At 40.6% G+C, this 25,973-nt stretch overlaps 1 protein-coding gene across 10 annotated transcripts in view; it reads right to left on the bottom strand.

Annotated features, from left to right (window-relative positions):
• Positions 1-22,646, bottom strand: part of LOC103285001 (ligand-dependent nuclear receptor corepressor-like protein) — a 127,770-nt gene extending 105,124 nt beyond the window's left edge. For 2 of the 10 annotated variants that reach the window (XM_054729893.1, XM_054729875.1), the window contains exon 1: positions 22,188-22,646. In XM_054729893.1, coding sequence (XP_054585868.1) covers positions 22,188-22,338 — 151 coding nt within the window. In that variant the 5' untranslated portion in view covers positions 22,339-22,646. The remainder of the gene's footprint in view (positions 1-22,187) is intronic. The other 8 variants (XM_054729932.1, XM_054729928.1, XM_054729918.1 and 5 more) reach the window with 8 other exon arrangements.
• Positions 22,647-25,973: the final 3,327 nt, after the last annotated feature.

The following is a 25,973-nucleotide window of genomic DNA, read 5'->3' as shown; positions in this document are numbered from 1 at the left end:
TCCAATCTTATTTGACAGTATTCATTATTATCAGCATCACATTCTCCAAATATGTTTACATCCTAATTTAAGACATTTTCTTTCTTCCTTCCCCCCCACCCCCCCTCTTCTCTTGTTCCCTTTTGATTGAGGAAAGGGAGCTAGAATGTTAAGGTACTCAACAACAGAATATTATTGCTTCTGTATTATCCCTAAGTCTTGTCATAGTGATTCTCCTAATAAATGTGGTTGAATTTCATGGCCTGACAGTGGATTTGGCTAAAGGGAGAGAGGGACCATCTTTTCCCAATAAAGAGGCAGAAGAATTTTTAAGTAATAAGAAAGATGACTAATGTAAAAATGAGCGTTTGTGGGAAATGAGAATACTTTAGAAAAGACTAAAATAGGTGACAAAGTCTTTATACGATCAAAAACATTTTTGTTAAACTCCTAATAAACACCTGCCTGATCGTCATAGTTTAGTGAGGAAGAAAGACAAGCTCAAGAAATATTATATAGAATGCCTGAGATGAGCAAGAATGGAGAGATCAAGCCTAAGATACAGTGGGAGAAATAAGATGGTAGAAGGTACACTATTATTATTTAATTGGAGGGTAGGGGCAGGCATGAATGTTAATAACAGGCATATTGTTAAAGCAAAGATGAATATGTTAATTTCAGAGAAGACAAATTCATAATAAAAAAGGCTAATAATAAAAAAGGAAACACTCTTATAAATTAAATTATCTCAAGTATAAATTAAGTATGACATAAATAACTTGTAAAAGTGACCAGTTTGGAAAGCACAAGAAACTCAAAAGCACAATATACTATAAGCTTTGGCCTGGTATCTCAGTTGGCTGTCCTGATACACCAAGGTTGTGGGTTCAATTCTTGGTCAGGGCACATACAAGAATCAACCAATGGATACATAAATAAGTAGAATAACAAACTGATGTCCTTCCCCTCCCTCTCTTCTCTCTAAAATCAATCAATAAAATTTTTTTTTAAAGCACAGCATACTATAAACTCTGGCTTATTTCAGTGGCTTAACTCTACCTGAATTCAGTGACTTAATTCTATAAAAGGAAAGTTTTTAAAGCCACAAGGGCATGGGGCAAGGAGGAGAATCTATGTATCTTGAAATCTCACTTTTGATAGTTTATCATTGATAAAATTCCCTTTTGGGCTCCAAATCTTTTGGCTATTTCCAAAAATTCAAGACCACTCTCAAAGGACAAATAACATTTTTTGCTACAAAAAAAGTTATGTATTAAATGTGTCACAAATTATTTTTTAAAATTCCAAAAATACTTAATACAATAGCTGCATGGTAGAATAAAATTACAAAAGGGACAACAGAGATGCCTGACATATTTAAAAATGTTAACATAACTTGATAATAATCCTCTTTTTTATCCTTGCCCGAGGATATGTTCATTGATTTTTAGAGAGAGAGAGAGCGAGAGAGAGTGAGAGAGAGTGAGAGAGAGCGAGAGAGAGAGAGAAAACAACATCAATGAGAGAGAGAAACAGATTGGTTTCCTTATGCGCCCTAATAGGGGATGGAACCTGCAACCTAGGTATGTGTCCTGATCAGAAATCGAACCCACAACCTTTTGGTGTATGGGACAATGGTCCAAACAATTGAGCCACCTGAACAGGGCAGTAATCCATTTTAAAGTAACTAACTCTGCACATCTAACTAAAGAGAATAAAATAAAGGCAGAGAGCAATTAAGTATATTAGCCAATTCCCATTATACATGGGTGGACAAAAGTAGGTTTATAGTTATGAGTACATGAGACAGAGTTTACTCTCATATTATTATTTATTGTACTATTTTCCATACAAAAAACTATACACCTAACTCTTGTCTACCCCTATAATTATAATTTTTTTTTTTAGCAATGAAAGAGTAAATGTATTACAAAACTCATTCACTCAACATTTAAATACACAGTGTGTGCCAAGGTGACAAGGAAGGAGAAAACATGATTTTATCTTTACACACACACACACACACACACACACAGACACACACTGAACTTTGTGGAAAATATAGGATAAAAGTTTATGACAGAAGAAGAGAGTGACATCAGTGCATACAGAATCCAAACCCAAACCTGGAGAGATTAGGAAAGTTTTCCTGCAAAAAGTGAAATTTAGTTAGCTAAAATAAGGCTGAAAAATATTATAGTAGTTAAATTAAAAGAAAAAATGTATAATGTATAAGAATGTCAACTGTATTATTTGTAATAATGTAAACTGGAAATAACCCATATATCTTTCAAAACAATAATAGATAAAAAAGCTATTACATATTTACATATTAGAATATTATAAAGCAATGAAAATGAATAAATTATACCTATAGGCAACAACATGAATGATTTTCACAAATATAATACTGAGTTAAAGAAGCTAGACACAAAAGAATAAATGCTACATAATGCAATTGAAATAAACTTTCCCAAAATAGGCAAAAATAATCCAAGGTATTAAGAAGTCAGAATACTATTCACATTTGGGGAGGAGGGAGAATTTATTGACTAGGCAGAGGTAAGAGAGGACTTCTTAATCTGTGGTGGTTATAAGAACAGGTTAATTTTGTTGGATGAAGTTTATGATCTGCATACTTTTTTTCTATGTAGTAATGCTTTTAAAAAATATTTACAAAAAGAAGTAACAAAGAACAGTTATTGGTAATCCAGAAAAAGAAAACAAATATGGAAAAGCCCAGAGGTACAGTGCTTGAGGATCCAAAAGGGTTAATTGTGACTCCTCTGTAAAATACTAACTACAATACCTATGCTCAAGATTATTTTGAGGATTAAAAGGTAGACTACATGTAAAGCACATACCTAGCACAAGTACTAATAGATGCTCAGCAAATGTTAGCTGCTATTATCACCATACTACTATTACTGTGACACTGATGCAGGTGCTTGATGGTAGTGCCCAAGGTAGAATGATAAAGCCATATTATGAATTAAGACTTTATGCTAATATCAGTGGGGAACCAAAGAAGATTTTTACACAGAGAACAATATGATCACATTTGAGTTTAGAAAAATTGTAGATAAGAAAAATGTAAAGCTTTTTTTGAAAGATGTCAAGAAGAAACTGTCAACAAATCTTATAAAGAAGTCCAATATAGAGAAAGGAAGAATGAAAAACACACACACTGATTTGAAAATCTAGATGATTAGTGATGTTGAGCAACTTTTCAAATATCTGTTGGCCATCTGTATGTGCTCCTTGGGGAAATGTCTATTCAGGTCCTCTGTCCATTTTTTAAATTGGATTGTATTTTCTTTTCTTTTTTTTTTTGGGGGGGGGGGGTTAAGTTATATGAACTCCTTATATATTTTGGATATCAATTAACCCCTATCTTCTCCCACTGAGTTGTCTTTCATTTAGTTTGCAAAGTAAACTGTGCAAACTTTTTAGTTTGATACAGTCATATTTCATTTTTTCTTTTGTTTCCCCTTGCCTGAGGAGACATATCCAAAAGAAAAAATACTGCTATGCATGATGTCAAAGAGTTTACTGCCTATATTTTCTTCTAGGTGTTTTATGGTTTCACGTCTTACATTTAAGTCTTTATTCCCTTTTGACTTTATTCTTAAGTATTGTATAAGAAAGTGGTCTAGTTTCATTTTTTTTTTTTTTGCAGGTATCTGTCCAGTTTTCCTAATACCATTTAATGAAGAAACTGTCTTTATCCCACTGTACATTCTTGCCTCCTTTGTCATGGATTAACTGACCGTACAGGTGTGGGTTTATTTATGAGCTCTCTATTCTGTTCTATTTTCTTTTTATCTGTTTTCATGCTAGTACCATGATGTTTTGATTAATACAGCCTTGCAGTATAGTTTGATATCAGGTAGCATGATACCTCCAACATTTCTCTTCCTTTTCATAATTGCTTTGGAAAATCAGTGTCTTTTGTGGTTCCACATAAATTTTAGAATTGTTCAAGTTCTGTGAAAAATGCCATTGATATTTTGATAGGGATTAAACTGAATCTGTAGACTGCTTTGGGTAGTACGACTATTTTAATAATGTTAATTCCTACTAATTATCAGGACAATGTAAATTAAAACCACAATGAGATATTACCTCAGACCTGTCAGAATGGCTATCATCAATAAACAAACATCAGTGTTTCGAGGATGTAGAGAAAAAGAAACCCTACCACACTGTTGGTGGGATTGTAAACTGGTACAACCACTATGGAAAACAGTGTGGAGGTTCCTTGAAAATTTAAAAACAGAACTAGCATATGACCCAGCAATTCCATTTCTGAGTATTTATCTGAAAAAATCCAGAACACTAATTAAATAAGATATATGTACTCCTACATTCACTGCAGCATTATTTATAACAGCCAAGATTTAGAAGTAACCTAAGTGTCCATCAACAGAAGAATGGATAAAGGAGATGTGTATGATACATATATATATATATATATATATATATATATAATGGAGGATTTATTGATCTACTTGCCATTTATGACAACATGGACAGACCTCAAGGGTATTATGGTAAGTGAATAAGTAAGACACAGAAAGACCAATACCATATAATTTCACTCATATGTGGACTCTAAAAATCAAAATAAACAAATAAACAAAACAGAAAAACTCATAGATACAGAAAAGTAATTGATGGCTGTTAGATGGGAGGCGGGGAGGGGGACTGAGTGAAAAAGGTGAAAGGGATTAAGTACAAATCATCAGTTATAAAAATAGTCACAGGGATAAAGTACAGAACAGGGAATATAGTCAATGATCCTATCTAATAAAAGAGTAATATGCAAGTTAATCATCACTCTGCTACACCCACAAGCCACGCCCACCAGCCAATCAGGAGCGAGTATGCAAATTAACCCAACCAAGATGGCTGCAGGCACAGAGTGAGCAGGAGGCTTGGGTTTCCCCGGCGATGGAGGAAGCCAAGCTTTCCACATACCCTGGCAGGCCCAGGCCTCCACTCAAGGCTACAAAGTTTCAATTATAGAAGATAAATAAATCCCAACAAAAATGGCTGTGGCCATGGAGCAAGCAGGAGGCTTGGCTCCGCTCAAGGCTACAAAGTTTCAATTATAGAAGATAAATAAATCCCACATACCAGCGCGTCTGCTTGGGTTGCCGGGGGTGTGGCTCACCTTCAAACCACGACAGGCCCATCGCCCAGGCCACCCCATGCCCCAAGGGAACCCCCACCCTGATCCAGGACATCCTTCAGGGCAAACCAGCTGGCCCCCACCTGTGCACCAGGCCTCTATTCTATCTAATAAAAAGTAATATGCAAATTGACCATCACTCCAACACACAAGATGGCTGCCCCCCTGTGGACGCAAGATGGCCATCACAAGATGGCCAGCAGGGGAGGGCAGTTGGGAGGGACCAGGCCGGCAGAGGAGAGAAGTTGGGGGTGACCAGGCCTGCAGGGAAGGGCAGTTGGAGTGGACCCAGGCCTGCAGGGGAGAGCAGTTGGGGGGACCAGATCTGCAGGGGAGGGCAGTTAGGGGTGACCAGGCCTGCAGGGGAGGGCAGTTAGGGGTGACCAGGCCTGCAGGGGAGGGCAGTTAGGGGCAAACAGGCTGGCAAGGGAGCAGTTAGGCATCAATCAGGCTGGCAGGGGAGTAGTTAGGTGGTGATCAGGCTGGCAGGCAGAAGCGGTTAGGGGCAATCAGGAAGGCAGGCAGGTAAGCAGTTGGGAGCCAGCAGTCCTGGATTCTGAGAGGGATGTCTGACTGCCCATTTAGGCCCGATCCTACCAGGCCTCTATTCTATCTAATTCCTACCAGGATCGGGCGTAAACGGGAAGTCGGACATCCCTCGAGGGATCCCAGATTGGAGAGGGTACAGGCTGGGCTGAGGGACAACCGTGCACGAATTTCGTGCACCGGGCCTCTAGTACTGTAATAACTATGTATAATGCCAGATGGGTACTAGACTTATCAGGGTGATTACTTTGTTAAGGCATATAAATGTCTAATCAGTATGTTGTATACCTGAAATTAATATAACACTGCACTGTCAAATATAATTGAAAAACAAAATTTTAAAAATTCAATATGTAACAACTTTTGAGGGAATAGCTTGTAATTTTCTCAAGATTATACAGTTAATAAGTGACAAACTAGAATATAAGGTACTCAAAATTCACAATCTACTATAAAATCTCAATTTAATATATTTTATATAATTGTAACTTTAAGCACACAAATGGCAACAGTACATTCTCTTCAACTTCACTAAAATTAAACTAAAAGTACTTATTTTATTAAAAGTCTCCTGGAATTATCAAGATTGTTATTACTAAAGGCAACTTACATATGTGTGTGTATCTGCATATAATCTAGATATCTATAAAGATATATCTATCATTCTATATTTTCTAAAATTCAGATTTTCCAAGGCATAAATTTATTTGGTATGCGTTTTTAATAAACACCCAAGACATTAAGTACTACCAAATTATCATAAGTGCTGTCCAGTATAAGATTAATGTGAAAATATTTTTAGTAAATTAGTGTTATATGAACAGCAATCAAATAAGATGAATGATCTAAGGGATTTTGACACATTAGTTATAAGAAGGGAGAGAGGAAGATAAGAGTGGCGGGAAGGGAGAGAAAGAGGAATAGAGGGGGAGAAGAGAAGAAACGAAAAAACAAAGAGAGAAAGAATAGGCTTCTGGAGACTAGAGCTCAACTTTTTTGGCTTAAAACCATACCATATGCAACCCAAAATTGCTTATATTAAACCTAAATGCAAGCAGTAAAATATCATGATCATTATATATATATATATATATTTTTTTTTTCTCCCCCTTTAGGGAGAGTGGGAGAGAGAGGGAAAGACAGAGAAAAATCGATGTGAGAGAAACACATTGACTGGTTGCCTCCTGCACGCGCCCGACCAGGGAGGAGCCTGCAACCAAGGTAAGTGCCCTTGATTTGAATTGAACCCGGGACTCGTGGGTCCACAGGCTGATGCTCTATCCACTGAGCCAACCCGGCTAGGGCAATCATCATAATATTTTTCACAACTCTGGCATAAATCCACAACTACTGCAACAAAATGTGTAATCTGGGTTCATTCACGTTACTAGATCATAGAATGGATTATAGCATTCAGACAACCAACATAAAATTTTTGTTCCGATTGAAAACTTTAATATCAAACACTAGGTCAGAACTTGTAATACTGTTAAAGCTGGATCACATGAATATGGAGATTCATTATGCTTTCTTCCACATTTGTACATATTTGAAATTTCCCATAATGGATTTTACAAATTGCGCCCAGTTTTTCAAACAGTCTCTCAGGAAAGCTACTTTTGATTTCCCCAAAGAGTAATCAGGGTTTGAATAGGGTTGGTATAAAGAAGAAAACTGAAACACTAAATTCACTGGATACATTGTGTAAAGAGGCATTCCTATGAACCTCCCCACTTAAAAATAAGCGAACAAAAATGTCACTTGAATCCCAATTAAACATCAGAGTAAGCGTAATTCCTCCAACTTTGTTCTTTTTCAAGATCACTGTTGCTATTCAGGGTTCCATATAAAATTTTGGAATATGTGTTCTAGTTCTGTGAAATACGTCCCTGGTATTTTGATAGGAATTGTGCTGAATCTATAGATTGCTTTGGGTAGTATGGACATTTTAATGATGTTAATTCTTCCTGTCCATGAACACAGAATATGCTTTCAACTTATTTGTATCTTCTTCAGTTTCCTTCCTCAATGTCTTATAATTTTCAGAGTACAGGTCTCTTACATCCTTGGTTAAGTTTATTCCTAGGTATGTATGTTATTCTTGTTGCAGCAATTGTGAATGGGATCATTTTTTAGTTTCCCTTTCTGATAGTTCATTACTGGTATATAAAAATGCAACTAGTTTCTGGATATTTATTTTGAATCCTGCTACTTTACTGAATGCATTTATCAGTTCTAGTAGTTTTTGATGGAATCTTCAGGGTTCTCTAATAGATAGCATCATGTTATCTACAATAATGACAGTTTTACTTCTTCCTTTACAATTTGGATGCATTTTATTTATTCTTGTTAGCTAAAGACAGTCTATTCCATAAATTGTGTTGGGGAAACTGGACAAATACATATAAAAAAACACACTAGTCCATCTTCTTACATGTACACAAGAATAAATTCAAAATGGATTAAAGACTTAAATGGTAGACTTAAAACCATAAAAATCCTAGAAGAAAACATAAGCAGTAAAATCTCAGACATTTCTCATAGCAAGTTTTTTTCTGATATATCTCCTCGGGCAAGGGAAACAAAAGAAAAAAATAAACAAATGGGACTACATCAAACTAAAGAGTTTTTGCACAGCAAAAGAAATCATCAACGGAATGAAAAGACAATCCACTGAATGGGAGTACATATTTGCCAACGATACATCTGATAAGGGTTAATATCCAACATTTATAAAGAACTTATAAAACTCAACACCAAATAAACAACCAATCCAATTAAAAAATGGACAAAGGACGCGAAAAGACACTTCTCCAAAGAGGACATAGTATATAAAAAGATGCTCAAAGTCACTAATCATCAGAGAAATGCAAATTAAAAATCACAAGGGGATATCACCTCACACCTATTAGAATGGCTATCATCAATAAATCAGCAAACAAATGTTGGCAAGGATGCAAAGAAAAGGGAACCCTTGTGCAATGTTGGTGGGAATGCAGATTGGTGCAGCGACTGTGGGAAGCAGTATAGAGTTATCTCAAAAAATTAAAAACAGAACTCCCATCTGACCCAGGGATTCCACTTCGAGGAAGATATCTGAAGAAACCCAAAACACTAATTCAAAAGAATATTATGCACCCCTACGTTCGTTGCAGCATTATTTAAAACTGGGGGGTGGAGGGTCCCTCAGTCTGGCAGCGCCCTCTCGCAGTTCGCGAGCCCTTGGGGGATGCAGGCCTAAGCTGGCAGTCAGACATCCTGAGCGCTGCTCCTGTGTTGAGCGTCTGCCCCCTGGTGGTCAGTGCGTGTCATAGTGACCGGTCATTCCACCATTCAGTCTATTTGCATATTAGCCTTTTATTATATAGGATAGCCAAGATTTGGAAGCAGCCCAAGCATCCATCAGTAAATGAGCGAATAAGACAGCTATAGTACATTTATATAATGTAATATTATTCAGCTATGAAAAGGAAGAAAATTTTACCCTTTTCAATGGCATAGATGGACCTGAAGAACACTATGCTAAGTAAAATATGCCAAAGAGAAAACTGAACAAACAAGCAAAATAGAGACAGATTCGTAGAGAGCAGGCAGACAGCTCTGGTGGGGATACTGGGGGTGGGTGGAGAGTGATGGTGGTGGGATTGAGCAAAAAAACACACACAAAGACCTCATGGACATAAACAGTCTGGTGATTGTTGGAGGGTGGTGGAGGTGCAAGAAGGTATAGGGGGATAAATGATGATGGAGAAAAAATTAAGTAAATAATAAATAAATACCAGAATAAGGACTAATTCCTTAGGACAGTATTTTTTTTTTTTAAATTTCACAACTTGGCCTTAAGCCAATAATTAAAAAAAAACCCCCACAAACAATGTTATATTTTCATGCTTTTGTCTCTGATGCAAAAGGAAGTCATTGCTGGATTGAGAGTGGAGCAAATATGTCATCATATTTTTGTTTGTAGCACAGAAGACTAAACTAAAGAAAAATCAGAGCATAAAAGGGGAAATCATAAAGAATTTTTGCAGTCGTCCTGGCAAAAAAAAAAAAAAAAAAAAAAGACAGCCAGACTGGAGTGGAAATGGAGGAAAAGAATGGACTTAAGATATATGTGGAAGCATAACCAATAATAATTGGTGGCTGGGTGTAAGAGATGAGAAGGAAGGTAAATGAAAAGTAACTTCTAGTTCTCTGACTTGTGAAACTAGATGTATTGAGACGAAGAACACCATAGGAACAGACTTATTTGATAGAAGGAAATCAAGAGTTCATTCTTAGATATATTAATATTTAGGATATCTGAAAGACATACAAGTAAGTGGAGAGAGATCAAGTAAATCAAATATTGAGATAGGCTAGTGACTGGAAGGAGATAGAAAAAAATAAAGGTCAAGGAAGTGTTTGGGTTTTTGTTTAAAGACAGAATCATATGTCAAATCTATGGGGATCTAAAACCTAACCCTAACCCTAACCACCGCCTTCCCTCCCCCCCTCCCCCCGCCCGCCAAGGTATACAAATGTGTTTTTTTAATGTTTTTATTAATTTTAGACAAAGAGGAAGGGAATGGGAGAAACAGAAACATTGATGAGAAACATCAACACTGATAGGCTGCCTTCTGCATGTCCCCCAGCACATGCCCTGACCGAAATGAAACCAGTGACCTCTTGGTGTAAGGGAAGACGCTCGACCACTGAGCCACACAGGCCGGGCCATAGAAAATGTGTTTTAATTGTTATTGGTAAGGCTCTGAACAACAACAGGCTATTTGTAGTTAGCTTTCTGGGGAGTCAAAATTTATGTGGATTTTTGACTGCACAAAGGGTCAGCACTCCTAACCCCCAAATTATTAAAAGGTTAACTGTATATAGGCACACACATTTACTTCTATATTTCTGTATCTTTCTCTACAGATAAAATGAAAATCAGGATTTCACACTAATATCTCCAATTTCTAACCCAACACTATAGAGAGCATTTAAATTTTCTCCATTACCATATTTATATCACTTCTCAGACAGTGGAAGCATGGTTCCCATTATTCTTAATATTTGTTAATTTGACCAGTCTCCCTGTTGTAACCAATCTCCCATGTGGCTGCCTTCCCCTCCCCACAGAGATGCTCTCTTTATCCCTCCCTAACTGGCCCAACACTTTCACACCTCTTCCATGAGTATAACCCTCTCACTTTGTTCAGGCCTTTATTCCTCATGCTTGGCACCCCTCCTACAAAAATACTCTTCTCATCCTGCTCAAGCTCTAACATCCCATACTGAGCTGACCCTTCAATGGATACCTTCTTCTTCCCACCCTTGGGCTCTTGTATTAGAATGCTTCCATGCATGGATTCCATCCTCACCCCAGTTGAACCTCAGTATATCCACACCAGTCTACCCTCCTGCATGTGGATGCCTTTCTACACCCTCACACCACCAGCCCCTCCACATAGATTCAGAATATATCATCATTTAGACTTCTATACCTTTGCTTATTCTATCCCTTTGCCTGTCCCCTCCAAGCTCCTCTCCTACTGGATCATTTAATTAACTTAGGGATCAGCAAACTGTGGACTGTAGGCCAAATCCACCTATTTTTTATTTTTTGTTTTTTACTGGAACACAACCATGCTCATTCATTTATGTAATGCTTACATGCTACAATAGAGACCATGTGGCCTTCAAGTCTAAAATATTTATTATCCAGCCCTTACAAAAAAAGTTTGCCAAGCCCTACCTTCACACAGGATTTTGTAGCCTAGTAATTTCAGATCCTTCCAATCAAAATTAAATGCTCCCTCCTCTGCCTTTCCATTATATTATACCAACTCTAATGCTTAACATTCCCAATAATTGTAAGCTCTTTAAAAGCAAAGTCTAAACCCTATTCCTAATGTAGACAATAATTTTTTTTTTTTGTCCAATCCGCAGTTCCCACCTTTCTCAACACTTACCACATTCTTGGGATAAGTATTTTAGAAGAAACGTCTGTCCTTTTTCTCTACCCCTTATTCAGTCCTCCCAAAGGAAAAATGAATGACTAATACTGGCAACATCCTGATAGTGGGATAGATTAATGTTTTAACCTTTTGCACTCGGATGTCGAGTGTGACTCGACACGGTTATCATCGGTAGCAGCTCGTATGTCGAGCCACACTCGACACATAGTTTCACCGTGGGGGGAAGGGGAATTTTTGTCTATTTTTCCAGTACCTTTTCTTGTTTTCATTAGCATGAAAGGACAAGTAAAATGTAAATGCCGTCTCAACTGATGCCAAAAAAGAAAAAATGAAAAACTGATAACGCATGTGAAATTTATTAGGAAACTAGTACATGATCTTGTTGGAGAATTCAGAGATGGAACACTAACTTCCAGGGGTAGATTATTATCCACTAACTTAGAGCAACGTTTGGATGGAAAGCTCCATATAATCACACCTCACCCTAATAAAAAACACAAAGATTGTGTTGTTTGTTCTAACAGAAACATCAAAGGAGGAAGAAGAGAGACGATTTATATTTGCGAAACATGTGAATGTAAACCAGGTCTTCATGTGGGTGAATGTTTCAAAAAATATCACACCATGAAAAATTATAGAGATTAAAATTACTCTTTGAATGTATCAATAATTTGAAATATAAAAAAATCCAAATAAATAAGTTTGTATGAAAAGAAACTCCAGTTTTTTATTCTACTGCCGCGCTTTGTAAAATCTGGGGTATTTAAAAAATTAAATCCCGAGTAGAATAAAGGAATCGAGAAAAAAATCAAGCGAGTGCAAAGGGTTAAAGGTCATTTTTCATGCATGACCTCCTGCTCACTTTGTCTAGTTATACCTACCAATAAGTAAATCACATGGTAAATTCACCAGGGTAGAACTTATTTTACCTGTATTTCAGAAGAGGCCCACAGCTTCAGCTGCTCTGTCTTTGATAGACTGGTAAATTCAATCCAGGAGGATAGGAAGCAAAAAAGTCCAATGTCTAATTTTGGTCTCAGTCCAAGTCAAGTTCTTCAATACAAACTTGTCATTTAGAAAACTAGTATTTTTTAATCAAGCTCACAGACACAGAGAACATATTGGTGGTTGCCAGATGTAGGGAATTGGGGGGCAGGTGAAATGGTTCAAAAGGTACAAATGTCTAATTATAAAATAAATAAGTCACAGGGATGTAATGTATAGTGTGGTAACTATAGTGAATAATACTGGATTGCATAAGTGAAAGTTGCTAAGAGAGTAAATATTAAAAGTCCTCATGAAAAACACCCAATCAGCTAACACAGTAAACTCAAAATGTCTGATGATTGACAACTGTAAATTATTTGAAAAAAATCACTCCTTTAAAATGTATAACCCACTAATGCCACAAACACCATATCTTAGTGATAAACTTAATTGGGAAAATGTTCTTTGAAGAAAAAGAAGAGATACACTTAGAGTCCACATTCAGTGATTCAAACTAACCCCATCCTATTATTCATCTAATTTTTCTTTTCTTAAAAAGTATATTTTATTGATTTTTTACAGAGAGGAAGGGAGAGGGATAGAGAGTTAGAAACATCGATGAGAAAGAAACATTGATCAGCTGCCTCCTGCACATCTCCTACTGGGGATGTGCCCGCAACCAAGGTACATGCCCTTGACTGGAATCGAACCTGGGACCTTTCAGTCCGCAGGCCGACTTTCTATCCACTGAGCCAAACCAGTCAGGGAGCATCTAATTTTTTTGACTCATTATTTTGTTACTATCAAGTCTCAGCTTAAGTAAACATGAAATATCATGAATAGTATTGACTCAAAAAACTATTCCTCATATTATGTAGTATTGTAAATGGTATCTCGCATCTAAAAAAAAACCCCACAAACATTCCTAGACCTCAGATCCTTTCAATTACTACTCCATTGATCTAGTCTTCCTCAAAATGTAGCTTCTCAAATGAGTAATCTACTACAAATGTCATCTTTACTTATACACTTAGTTACTTTCTAACCTATTACAATAAGGCTTCCATAATCCCACCACTCTGCTGAAATTTATGTAGTCAAGATCACCTAGAATCTCCATGTTGCCAAAAAAGCTATACACTTCCCTGTTTCATGGTAAGTGACATCTCATCAACATATAACAATCCCTCCTTATTATAACACCAGGGGCTAAGTGCACGAATTCGTGCACCTTGAAAGGAACTGTGGGTTGCGAGGCTGTGGGGGCACATGGGCGGGTCTTGGCCCATCTTCAGGCCCTCCCGCTTCCCCCCAGCCCTCCCGTCCCCTGTCTGCTATCAGCCCCGCTCCTACCGCTGCTGCTCCCACATGCTGACGGCACCAGTACTGCTTGCACCCACTGATGGGCTGACAGCGCGAAGCGATTGGGGCCGGTGGCTGCAGTGGGTGCATGCGGCGGCTGCTGCCCTGATCACCCTTCAGGAGCAGAGGGAGGTGGAGAAGTCCGCAGGGGCGATTTGGGCCGGCAGCCGCCACTCGCACCCGCTGACAGCAACAACATGATGGCGCCAAGCTATTGGGACCGGTGCCGGGCGCTGGCAGCAGATGCAAGTGGTGGCTCCAGTGTCGGCTGTGGGTGTGAGCAGGGCCGGCGCTGGCAGTGGGTGCGAGCAGCAGCTCCAGTGCTGGCAGAGGGTGCGAGTGGGGCCATCGCCAGCAGCAGGTGCGAAAGGCAGCTGCGGGCCCCGATCGCCCCTCAGGAGCAAGGGGAGGTGGAAAAGCCCTGAGGGGCCATTAGGGCCAGTAGCCACTGCTCACACCTGCTGATGGCACTGAGCGATTGGGGCTGGCGCTGGGCACCGACAGGGGGTACAAGCGGGGACAGTACCAGCAGTGGGTGCGAGCACTGGGTGGGATCATGGTACGCGGGAGCAAAGAATTTTCAGGAACCACCAGAGGCTCGCCCCGATGACAGTGACCAGCGCCCTGCCTTGGTCTGGCGCTCCTGCTCACCTGCTCCACCATCCCAGAGCATGCCCCCTGGTGGTCAGCGCACGTCATAGCAACCGGTTGTTTGGTTGTTCCGCCGTTCTGTCTATTTGCATATTAGCCTTTTATTACATAGGATACTTCTCTCTTCTTAGATTTGGTGATACTACTCTCCCCTGTTCTTCTATTTAGCCAATAGACTTATTTTCCAGTGTAAAAATTCAGCGGCCTTACTGAGTAGTTTTCTACTTAGCCAACAGGCATATTTTCCAGTGTAAAAGTTCAGCAGCCTTACTCATCCTTTGCCCCCAAAATGTTAAGATTACTTAAAGCATGGAACTTTACTTCTGTCATTATACTGTCTTTTACCCCTGTGTGATCTCATCTATTTCCATGGATTTAAACATCATCTTTATGTTGATAATTCCCTAACTTATATGTTCAGCAGAGAAACCACAACTATGTAAGTATTACAGCTCCTTTCATTAAAAACATAATGTAGTGAACACATGAGGACCAATACTATCCTAGTTTCAAATTTCCATCTGTGGAAGGTGAAATGACTTGTGCCTAAGGTTATGATGACGGAGGTTAAGAAAGGAACTGTGCTCTTTCAATTCTTCTTTCTTTCTATAATTTAGCCCCTTGTTTATTTAAATACTAGAGGCCCAGTGCACGAAATTCGTGCAGTTGGGGGGGTCCCTTAGCCCAACCTGGGAGCCCCTGGGGGATGTCCAACTGCGGTCTTAGGTGGGGGCAGGCCTAAGTCGACAGTCGGACATCCTTAGTGCTGCTGCAGAGGTGGGAAAGGCTCCTGCCACCACCGCTACACTCACTAGCTGTAAGCCCGGCTCAGGGCTTCTGGCTGAGCAGTGCTCCCCCTGTGGGAACGCACTGACCACCAGGGGGCAGTTCCTGCATTGAGCGTTGCCCTCTGGTGGTCAGTGCATGTCATAGCAACTGGTCGTTCCAACGTTCAGTCGATTTGCATATTAGCCTTTTATTATATAGGATGAAGTCTATTGGACAAAGTTACTTATCTACACACACCATACACATATCCATCAGAAAAGAATTGGATTTGAATTAATGGAGAAAAAAATCTCAAACTTGTTTTTTAATAAATACTTAAGAAAAGACTCCAGATTACAACTGAATTATAAAGTGAGTATGTAGGGTAGGAGATATGACTAAAAAGATACCCAAATTTTGGGGCCATGGGTATAATAGACAAGTAAAAGTAGATGCAAATGGTTGAGCTGTCTAAAGAAAAAACTAGAAAAACAAACAGGGAAGAGTAGACTATGATCAACTAATTGAAAATGGTTAGGAGCCTTACTTGATGAAAAAGAACAAATGGGAGATAGTACTGCTTTGTAAACTATAAAATCAAAGCAGCTATTTCAAATAATGATTAAATGTAGGGTTATAAGCTAGACTGAAAGACAGTAAAACCAGCAATGCAGATACTGATATACACCAGAATCTTACCTGAATCTGCTCAAGTGCACTTACTCTATTAGAAAAACTGAATCCAAGAGATATTTTAAAGAAAGTAATAATATTTGTATTTGTAACAATACTTTCTTTAAAATAATGTGGCAACAATATTAGGGTAAAGAAAAAAAAAAGAAGCAAATATAAGTAAGCAGGATAGGGTTGTTGCCAATTAGGAAAAACTATGAATGGAAAGGAAAGGAAATGAGATGTTTAGAAAAGTGATTCCAGTCTGGACAGTGTGACTCAGTGGTTGAGCGTCAACCTATGAACCAGGAGGTTATGGTTCCATTCCTGGGCAGGGCACATGCAGGAGACAGCTGATTGATGATTCTCTGTCATCACTGATGTTTCTCTCTCTCTCTCTCCTTCTCCCTTCCTCTCGCTGAAGTCAATAAGAAAACATTTTTTTTAAAAAAAGTGATTTCTCATAGTATTTATTTTCTAGAAAACACAAAAAATCTGAAAGCAACATTTTTATTTAGCTTTAATTGAAAACAAAGTGCCATTATTCAAATACAAATATGATATTGTTACCTTAGTTTCCTAATGGAAGCAGTAGATTGGTCTGAGCCTATTCACATTCTCCTATCTATATTCTGTGGTGGGAAAAAAACAACAACCTTTTGAATGAATTACTTGATAATACGGTACATTCAAACCCAGTATGGACTCTCATAATACAAAAGTTAAATGGTCTCCAAAATGTTGAATCTATGAATTTGGTGCTCAAACCAACTGTTATCTATCACCCATGAATGCTGGCCATTTGATAAGGATTATTATCAAAAAAGAAACTCCACACATAAAAAAATGTAGGTTATTATAATAAGGAAAAAGAAATTAATATCCAAATATCAGCATGTCTTTGTTGCTCCTCCCAGGACAGCACTGTGATAGAACCACCAGGGTTCAAAGTCATACAAGTCAGGGGAACATACAGGACACAATAAACACCAACTTGTCACTGTGCAAAGCCGAACAGGAAGGTGTGCATGCGTGTAGACAGCCAAGGAAAGCAGCATGAGCATGAAGAGACAGCTCCACGCTATACTATGCTCCAACCAGCCTGTAGCCCGAATCTAATATCTTCAAAAACACAAAATTCACACAGGTGGCAGAATTTTACACTTCCAAGTATAAAATAATTCAGGAGTACTCAGAATTTTAAATCTTGCATGCAAAATTCATTGATAACTTATTTTACAGAGATATTTGGATATATATCTTAACCATCCAACTACTTCTAAGTCCATTTGTCTAATGCATGCTATTAGGCAGTGTCATATATTACATCTTTTTAAGTGGATAAAAAACTTGCTAGTGCTTGAAAAAATAGTTGTATAGCCAAGGTTTTAGGGTAGTTGGCCCACCATACCAGTCCTTACCAAATCCAGATTTCTAAGTGAATCCACGCTTCTGGGATTTATATTGCAACAGTGACAGATGAGCTAGACATTAGTGGAAAGTCAAAAGAGGAGAAAGCCAGAAGCAGTCAGAAAGAGGTATTAGGTTGATTATCTAGAATTTTATTTATGGCCTATTCAATGGTTAAGTATACAGCTCTAGGAAGTACTCTTATATAACTTCTTCAGAGGTTAAAAAAAAAGGGGGTAAATGAACATTCTCTGACATTGATATTGCTGATTAAAGATGGGCCAGGTAGTTTGGAAGAAAGTCCATTCTACAAACACTTGTGGAGTGCAGATCTCTAAGACAGTTATGAGGTTACCAGGAAAATTACTTAGAATGTAAGGCATCAAATGTCTTTTGGTCTCATATACCAAAAGCTAGGGTTCGGCTAAGTGAAACACTGTGATTCTTAAACTATGACTCTGACACCATAGAAAACAGATCATTCAAGCCCTTACCATCTTTTCCTCTAACATGCCTGATAATCTTTTTATTGTTCATCAGCATTCCCACCAGAAAGAATCTACTGGCAAAACTGTAAAGCTCAAACCTGCTAATATCCTGTGTAAATCAATAATAATAATAGCAAAATTTATGGAATGCTATGTGCAGACACATATTAACTTATATATTTCCCCCAAATTACATATTGATTACAAAGGGTAAGTGATGACTTTCAAGGAGAAATATGGGGAATAATGCTTTAACCAAATTTTCAAAGCAAACAACATGAAGCTCAAGATATGATGTACTAGTATTAAGAAGCACAGAACATCTCTTCAGAGGTATTACTGGCAAAAAAAAAAAAAAAAAAAAAGCATAACCAATCTCATCATAAGAAAATAACAGACAAATTCAAATGGGGAGACATTCTTCAAAATAACTATCCTGTACTTTTCAAAAATGTCAAGGTCAAAAAATACAAGAGAAGCTGAGAAAGTGTTGCAGATTAAAAGAGACCAAAGGGATGTGACAACAAAATGCAATGCATGATCCCGGACTAAGGAAAGGAGAGTTTACAGATAAAATAGAGAAATAGATAAAATTTGAATCTGGTTATGATTGAGATAACAGTATTATGTCAATATTAAATCTCCCGGTTTTAATAACTACACTGTGGTTAGGTAAGTATAATGCCTTTGATTTTAGAAAATATACACTGAAGAATTTAGGAGTAAAGAGGTACAATAGCTGCCAACTACCCTCGAATTATTTCAAAAGAAGATAGAAGGATGAATGGATGGATAGAGAGGTAGAGAGATAGAATGATATGGATATAAAGCAAGAATGATAAAGCAAATGCAGCAAAGTATAATACAATTAGTGGATGTGGATAAGCATATATGAGTTCCTTGTACTATTCTTCCAACTTTTTGTGTAAGTTTGAAATTATATCAATATTAAAAGTAAAAAAATAAAAACAACAAAAACAAAAAAAACTTGGCCTATCTCCCAGATCAAATATCCTAACAGACTATACAAGTTTTGATAATATTTAAAATTATATTAATATATTTCTTTTCTCCTGGACTTTAATTTGTTTTAAATTTTGTAACTTATCAGTTACTAATGATATTATATATGCCACAAGATTCAGGACTGTATGTTATACCTCAATATTATACCGAGCACTAAGATACTGTTTACTGTATCCAATTAGCACTAAAACATTTGTTAGATGAGCATACTCAAAATTATAGCACAGCATATGATGATTACAGAAAAATAATTAAATTATAAAAAGTACCACATTGCAAATAGAGGTATTGAGACATAGGATATATAGGACAACTCTTAAATTATAAAAAAAGAATAAATCATAATCATAAATCTAAAGAGATGAGTTCCACAAATAGAGAAAAGTAAACATCATTTTTCTTATCAAGAGTTATACATCTTAGCTAACTACAAGGATGATGAACTTTCTCCCCATAAAAGTAGAATATTATATATGTTATAAAAAAGTGAATCAAATTAAAGACTTTAGGAATTGAGATTTAAAACATTACTATTGGGTTAATACTAACTTGTGGCACAACCCTAAGACATTGCTTAAAATTTCCTTATTTAAAAATAATGCTTTTGAATAATATTCTTCCCCAAAGGCAGAAAGGATAATATTTTATAAAAAGGATTTCAAGTCGTAAGAGCACTGGATATGCAATACAAAAATTTATATGTACACATATAGTATATTCACACACAAACAAACATGCAAAGGAAAAAGAATGTCGGTTTGCAAATGTTTACAAAGTGAAATATTGAATGTAAGCACATTAATAGCAAAAGATAAATTAAAATAAGTACACAAACTACATGTAATCCCAATTCACACTATGAATAGATGCTTCACATACAGGGTACTGGAAAAAAACAAAACCCAATCAACAAGTGTATATCCGGTTTAAAAGAGTTTCATTGTTTATTTAAAAATAACAAGGACAAAAACAAAAGTATGAGATGGGTCTTACTAGGTTTCCTGACTAGGACTGGGACTGTGGGGAAAAATTCACAATATAGTTAGAGCGCAGTTAAAAATTTCCTTTCAAATACGATATTAATTAAAATGTAATATAGAGATTGCATATTAGACATAACAGCATGAACTCAATTTTCAATGTTTCCCAATCCTACTTCAGTATCCAAGTAGGTAAGGCAGAAAGTCCTTTTTCCCATGAAATCCAATTAATTTTGTATTTAACTAAAATTTGACTTTTTTTCAAAATCACATATATTTTTTAGATACAGAGCTTACTTAATGTACCCAAATAAGCGAAAAGATGAGGGGATAAAAACCATAAAGGATTCAAAAACTTAAAATTGACCAAAAACATCGTAAAATCACTGCGTGCCTCGGGGAAAACTTGACAGAATCATGTCTCCAGCCAGTGTTACAATGCCTTTATCCTGATCCTAATTCAAGGAACCCAATTTCGAAACAGGTTGTCAGTAGAAGAGATCTTTACAATAAAAACGGGTCCATTTTGTATTCTGGAAGCACTAATAACACTTAGCTTTAAAATTTTATATAAAGAATGCCGTGTGGGTTTTCTACACTTTTTTTTAAAAGAACTAAAATCACTTATGAGAACTCGATTCAAGCTATTTTCCAGAATGTCTCCTTAGATAAGACCAAAAATATTTTATAAGGGTAAACAGTCAATTGCTTAAACATAAAAATGCCCCTAGTTCCTATGTCCACCGTATTCTGCAGTGCACGCTTCGGAGTTGAAGTCGTACTAGTTCATCCTACTAGGATCTCCTGTTCACTAGCGAAAAACAAGGATCTTCATCCAGGCGCGAAACGAAAAAACCTGGGGGAAGGGGAGGGGAGGGGGGGGTGGGCTCGAGGTGGCGCAAGAACAGATGGAAACAAGGTAAGAGAAGGTTAGTGCCTCGACTCCCGGTGCCAAGATTTAATCGCCCGCCGAGCCAGCTGCTCCCACGATCCACTCTTCTTCCCTTACTCTCTCTCTCTCACCCCAAATCCCCTTCCGAGGCAAACACGCACAGCACACCTCCTCCCGTTACCCGCGTCGCCCCCTTCCTGCCCGCTAAACCAACCTGCGGGGTAACAGCTCCCTGCACACGTCCCACTCAGACAAGAAAGCGAGCGACAGCGGCGAAGGTCCGGAGGTCCCACCACCTCCCGCCGCCCCGGGCAACCCGCAGAATGACAGCTCCGAGCCCAGAAGTTTGAAAAGCACGAACGCAGCCGACCCCACCAACGGGCTGTCAGGAGGACGGGAATGGGAGGTGGGGAGGGAGATGTGCGGGTAAGTGCAGGGACGGGTCCGTCACATGACAGTGAAAGAGGACCAGAGTCGCCGGGGCGTCCGCACAGAGAAGGGGGGCGAGGGTGTCATCTCTATGGCAACAGCCCCCCCCCCCCGCCCCATCCCCACCTCCCCGCCGTCCAGACTTCCAAAGAGGGAGGAAGAACTTCAAATCCCAACCGTCAGCGCTCCAGCGGCTCCTTCTTAAAGGGGTACACACAGCGCCGCCGCCGAGCGCGAGAGGGCAGAGTAGGGCGCCCCCGCCCCTCGGTCGCCGCCCCCGCTGCCCCGAGCCCCCCGCCGGCCCACCCGAGGCCCCGGCCCGCGAGCGCCTGGAGGAGGCGGGCGGGGGGTCGCCCGGGATGCCCTCCTCTGGAACTCGGTGGCGGCGGCCGGCCCGGCCCCCGGCGGCGAGAAGGGGGTGTGTGTGCGCCCGGTGGGGGCGCGGACCAGCCCGCCTTTCTCCCGCCGGCTCCCCTCCGCCCGCACGCCGACCGCTGGGCCGCTTCCTCCCTCTTGACAGGGCGGACGCCGGGCGGCGAGAGGCGCCGAGGAGTTTGGGGGACAGCGCGAGCGAGCGGTTCCCCCCGGGGCTGGGCGAGCGGGTCCGAACTAACAGTTCACGGGGAGCCCAACAGCTCCGAAGGGGAAAGGGGCGCGGACCGCGCCGGGCCAGGAGCCCCCAGACAAAAGGCGAGCCCGGGCCGCCGCGCCGCCGCCGCTCCCAGCTCGCTCCCCCATTGAACTGACCCGAACGGGAGATTCAACTCAGCCCCTCAGCCCCAAACTCCTCGGGTCGCGGCGGACGGCGCCGCGCGGAGCCGCGGCCCCAGCCCGTGTCTCTCTTACCTACACAGTGCATGAGGCGGTGGCGCCAGGAGTCGAGTTCCCGCCGGAATCCTCTCCTCTCCGCCGCGCACCGAGGGCTCCGGCACTGAGCGGCGGCGGCGGCGGCAGCAGCGGCGGCGGCAGCGGCCATTCTCTCTCTTCCCTTGTCCATCTGCGTCCCGCGTCACGCGCCCTCATTTACATACGAGCGGCGCAGGCACGAGGCAGGGGCGCGAGCCCTCGGCGCGAGCCCCGCAGCGCGCGCCCCCCGGAGGGGGGTTGATTGACACGTGTCACTACCTTCCCTCGGCCCTGCCTTCCCCCTCCCACCGCTCCCTCCGGGAGAGGCGGGGGGGTGGGGAGGGAGGGAGGGAGCGCGAGGAGAAGGAAGCAACCTGCCGCTTCCGCTGACCCCGCCTCCCCATCCACTCGCCGACGCCGCCTCCCCCCGGAGTTTACTCAAGCGAGCCATACTGCTCCCGCCGCCCGCGAAATCCCTGAGCGAAAGCGAGAGGCTCCGAGCCCGGCCAGGAACCCGCGTGCGATGGAGCGGACTAACAACTCCTCCCTTCAGCCTTCCCAAAGCGACTTGGGCTGCACGCAGACTTCACTTCCCAGCCTCCGTTGCGCCGGAGTCCCAGAGCGGAGCTGGACGCCGCGGCGCCATGCATGCTGGTCCTTGTAGTCCAGCAGGGATGACCACTCTTCACTCCTCCGGGCACACTTGAAATTAGTCCTTGGACTTCTTTGCGCTGCGCCTCCGGTGGACTTGGCCTCCAACGCCCTGCGCCCAGGACTGCTCTACTCGCATTGCTCGGTCTGATCGAGCCTCAACTTCTTTAGGTTCTACTATAGAAGGGCGGTGAAAACCGCAAGAGTTGACCGCTCCTTGATGGTTCAAGCTACACTTAGTGCTTTAAGTGCTGGAAATTTTGGGGGGTCGCTGTCATCCCATCATTGCAGGGAAAAAGCAGGCTGGACATTGGGCCGCATCCCAAATAACTGTGAAATATCCAGAGAGATCCCGCCCTAACATACGTTTCCAGGGCGAAGAGATTTCGGAAACTGTAAATATGTGTAAGGCTTAAGGAAAAAATGCAGGGCTTTTCACCGAAATTTATTTACGGAGGGCATTGAGTGTGACTGGATGAAAAACCCCAAAAGAGGAAACTTTTTATCCTCTGCAAAATGTAAACTCCTGGAGGACAGCGACCCATTGAGACTTCTGTATCGTGACATCTTTCACTTGCCTGACCCTACTACAGCGAGTGGCATGGTATTTAGCACTTTACAAATGTTATGGAATGAATTCTACCCTATGGTAGAGAAAATATTTTTTCTTCTTCAGAATGAGCTTTTCATTTAAAATAAACTTCAGTGACACTTTCGACTTTTGCATCACAGCAATTATGCATGTGTTTCTGTATCTGTGCAGGGGGCCAAACCCAAAATTTACTAAGAAGTTCTGTGTATTACTGAAAATTTATGCACAAGTATGTGGGAAATATGTGTTAATTCTTCCTGAAAACTCCTATGAATTCTGAGTTCAGTACTACCCTCCCTGTTTTGTAGTTTATCCTTATTCATCTTTCCTTGCTTTTTTTATTTCCTACAAGGAAGTATTTCATTGCTCATCACTACCTCTCAACAGTGAAGATATAGTTCTACATTTTCACAGATTAAGAAAACGAAGTTTGAAATCTCAAAATCACCTTTCTAGAATGGTCACGATTGGAGAAGTAAAGAAAATCTCTTGTGAAGGTGCTTTAGGAATTATCAGTGGATAGTTTCAATTACTGATCCCACTTATAATTGCCAGCGATCAGCATTTGTAGCTTTCTGATCACTTTTACAGTAATTGACATTAGTTAGGATGGTCTAGTTTATGGTGCAGCAATAAGCCCTAACAAAGGGTCCAAAATTTTGGGGGTGTTGGGGGTGGAGCTTCAGAGCAAGTCTTTGTCACCAAGCAACCTGCTCATTTAGGAGAGCCCCAATCATTGTAACTTCCCCACTTGCATGATAGGTCCAAGGAAGATGAATGACAAATTGGTTCTTCCTGAAAGTGATACAAGTCAATTCCACTCACGTTTCTTTGATAAAAGCCAATTATACAGGCATGCCTATTTTTCAAGGGAGCTCAGAAGGGCAATCCTCCTATTTTTCCAGAAGGAAGATAACCAGAATTTACTGGTGAAGAGCACCAATGATTACTGCAACCCATCTTTCTAGTCACCAATTTACAGTTCACTCTCTTTACACTACAAAATATATTCACCCCTATCACAAGTGAGACAATCCAAAAGTTCTATTCAGTAATGGCATTTATCAGTCTAGCATCTCTGCGTGATGGCTGATGGTCCCTATATTAGAACAGGAATAAGCTTCTATTGTTAGAGGGACCTCAAAAGACAAAGAATCATCCCTCTCTGCTTACACACACACACACACACACACACACACACACACACACTCAATGTACAGTGGTGGGACAGAGTCAGGATAACCACAGTAAAGGTGAAGAGTGGAAGACTCACATATTTTACCACAGCTAACACGGATTACTAATTTTCCAGCCTCTAACAGTTTCCTTGCTACCACTCATCGAGCCTCTAAAGTCACAGCCACATATTTTAGGTTTTCCATTGTCATAACTCTATTCCTTTCTACATAGCCAGAATGGGCTAGATTATCTAATTCTCTAGTAATAGAGACTCAAAACCTCAGTAGCTTAGAACAAAGATTTCGTTTTAACTTAAACTCTGTGTCCTCCAAAAATCAGTGTGAAGGAGGGTGGGGAGAACTGTTCCATGTCCATTCAGGGACCCAGGTTTCTGGAGCACCACCACCTGGAACCTCCCCAGTCACCATGACAAGAAAAACATGTTAAATCACTGTCCAGCTCTTAAAGGCTTCTGCCAGAAGTGACATATTTCACTGGGTAAAGCAAATTATATGGTCATGCCTAACTTTAAGAGAGTAATATATCAGACTAGAAGCCCAGTGCACAAATTTGTGTACAGGTGGGGTCTGGCTGGCCCACCCCGATGGGGGCCAATCAGGCCGGGCCGGTGCGGGGAAAGGGATGCAGGAGGTTGGCCAGCCTCACCCCCGATCGGGGTCGGGGGGAGCTGATCAGAGGTGGGACAGGCTGGGGGGAGGGGCCACAGGTGGTTGGGGGGGCGATTGGGGCCCTGATTGGGCTGGTTGGCTGCCACAGTATGTGTCATAGTGACTGATCGTTTAGGTCATTCTGGTTGTTCTGGTCACTTGGCTTTTATATATATAGACTAAAGGCCCGAGGCATGAAATTTGTGCAAGGGGCTCGGCCCTCGCAGCCCCGGCTGTCCTGGCTGCCTCAGCCCTCGCAGCCCCGGCTTCATCTGCATCTGGAAGGTCGTCCAGACGGTTGTTCTGCTGTTCAGTCTAATTAGCATATTAGCTCTTTATTATATAGGATAGCTTTGCAGGTATAAGCAACCACCCCCAAACTTAATAGCTTAAAATTTCAACAATTGATTTAGCTTATGATTCCATGGAATGGCAATTTGTTTGGTCTCAGCTGGATAGTTCAACTTACCTGGGCTGTGCTCACTCAGATGTTTGTGATTAGCTTCCTGTTAGAGAGGCAACTCTGTTTCTGAGGGTGAGTTGAGTGTCATCTGGAACAACAGACCAAGCAGGCCAATAGTCCCTTATCATCAAGAGGCTAGCCTTGGCTTGTTCACGTGGATTTCAAGGTCAGTAAAAGAGCAAGCCCTAATGCACAGGCACTTTTAAAGCTTTGGCTTGGGTCACATTTGCTCC

The sequence above is a fragment of the Eptesicus fuscus genome, chromosome 2, assembly GCF_027574615.1.
Source record: "Eptesicus fuscus isolate TK198812 chromosome 2, DD_ASM_mEF_20220401, whole genome shotgun sequence".
Taxonomy (NCBI): Eukaryota; Metazoa; Chordata; class Mammalia; order Chiroptera; family Vespertilionidae; genus Eptesicus; species Eptesicus fuscus.
This window is presented reverse-complemented; position numbering and strand designations above follow the sequence as displayed.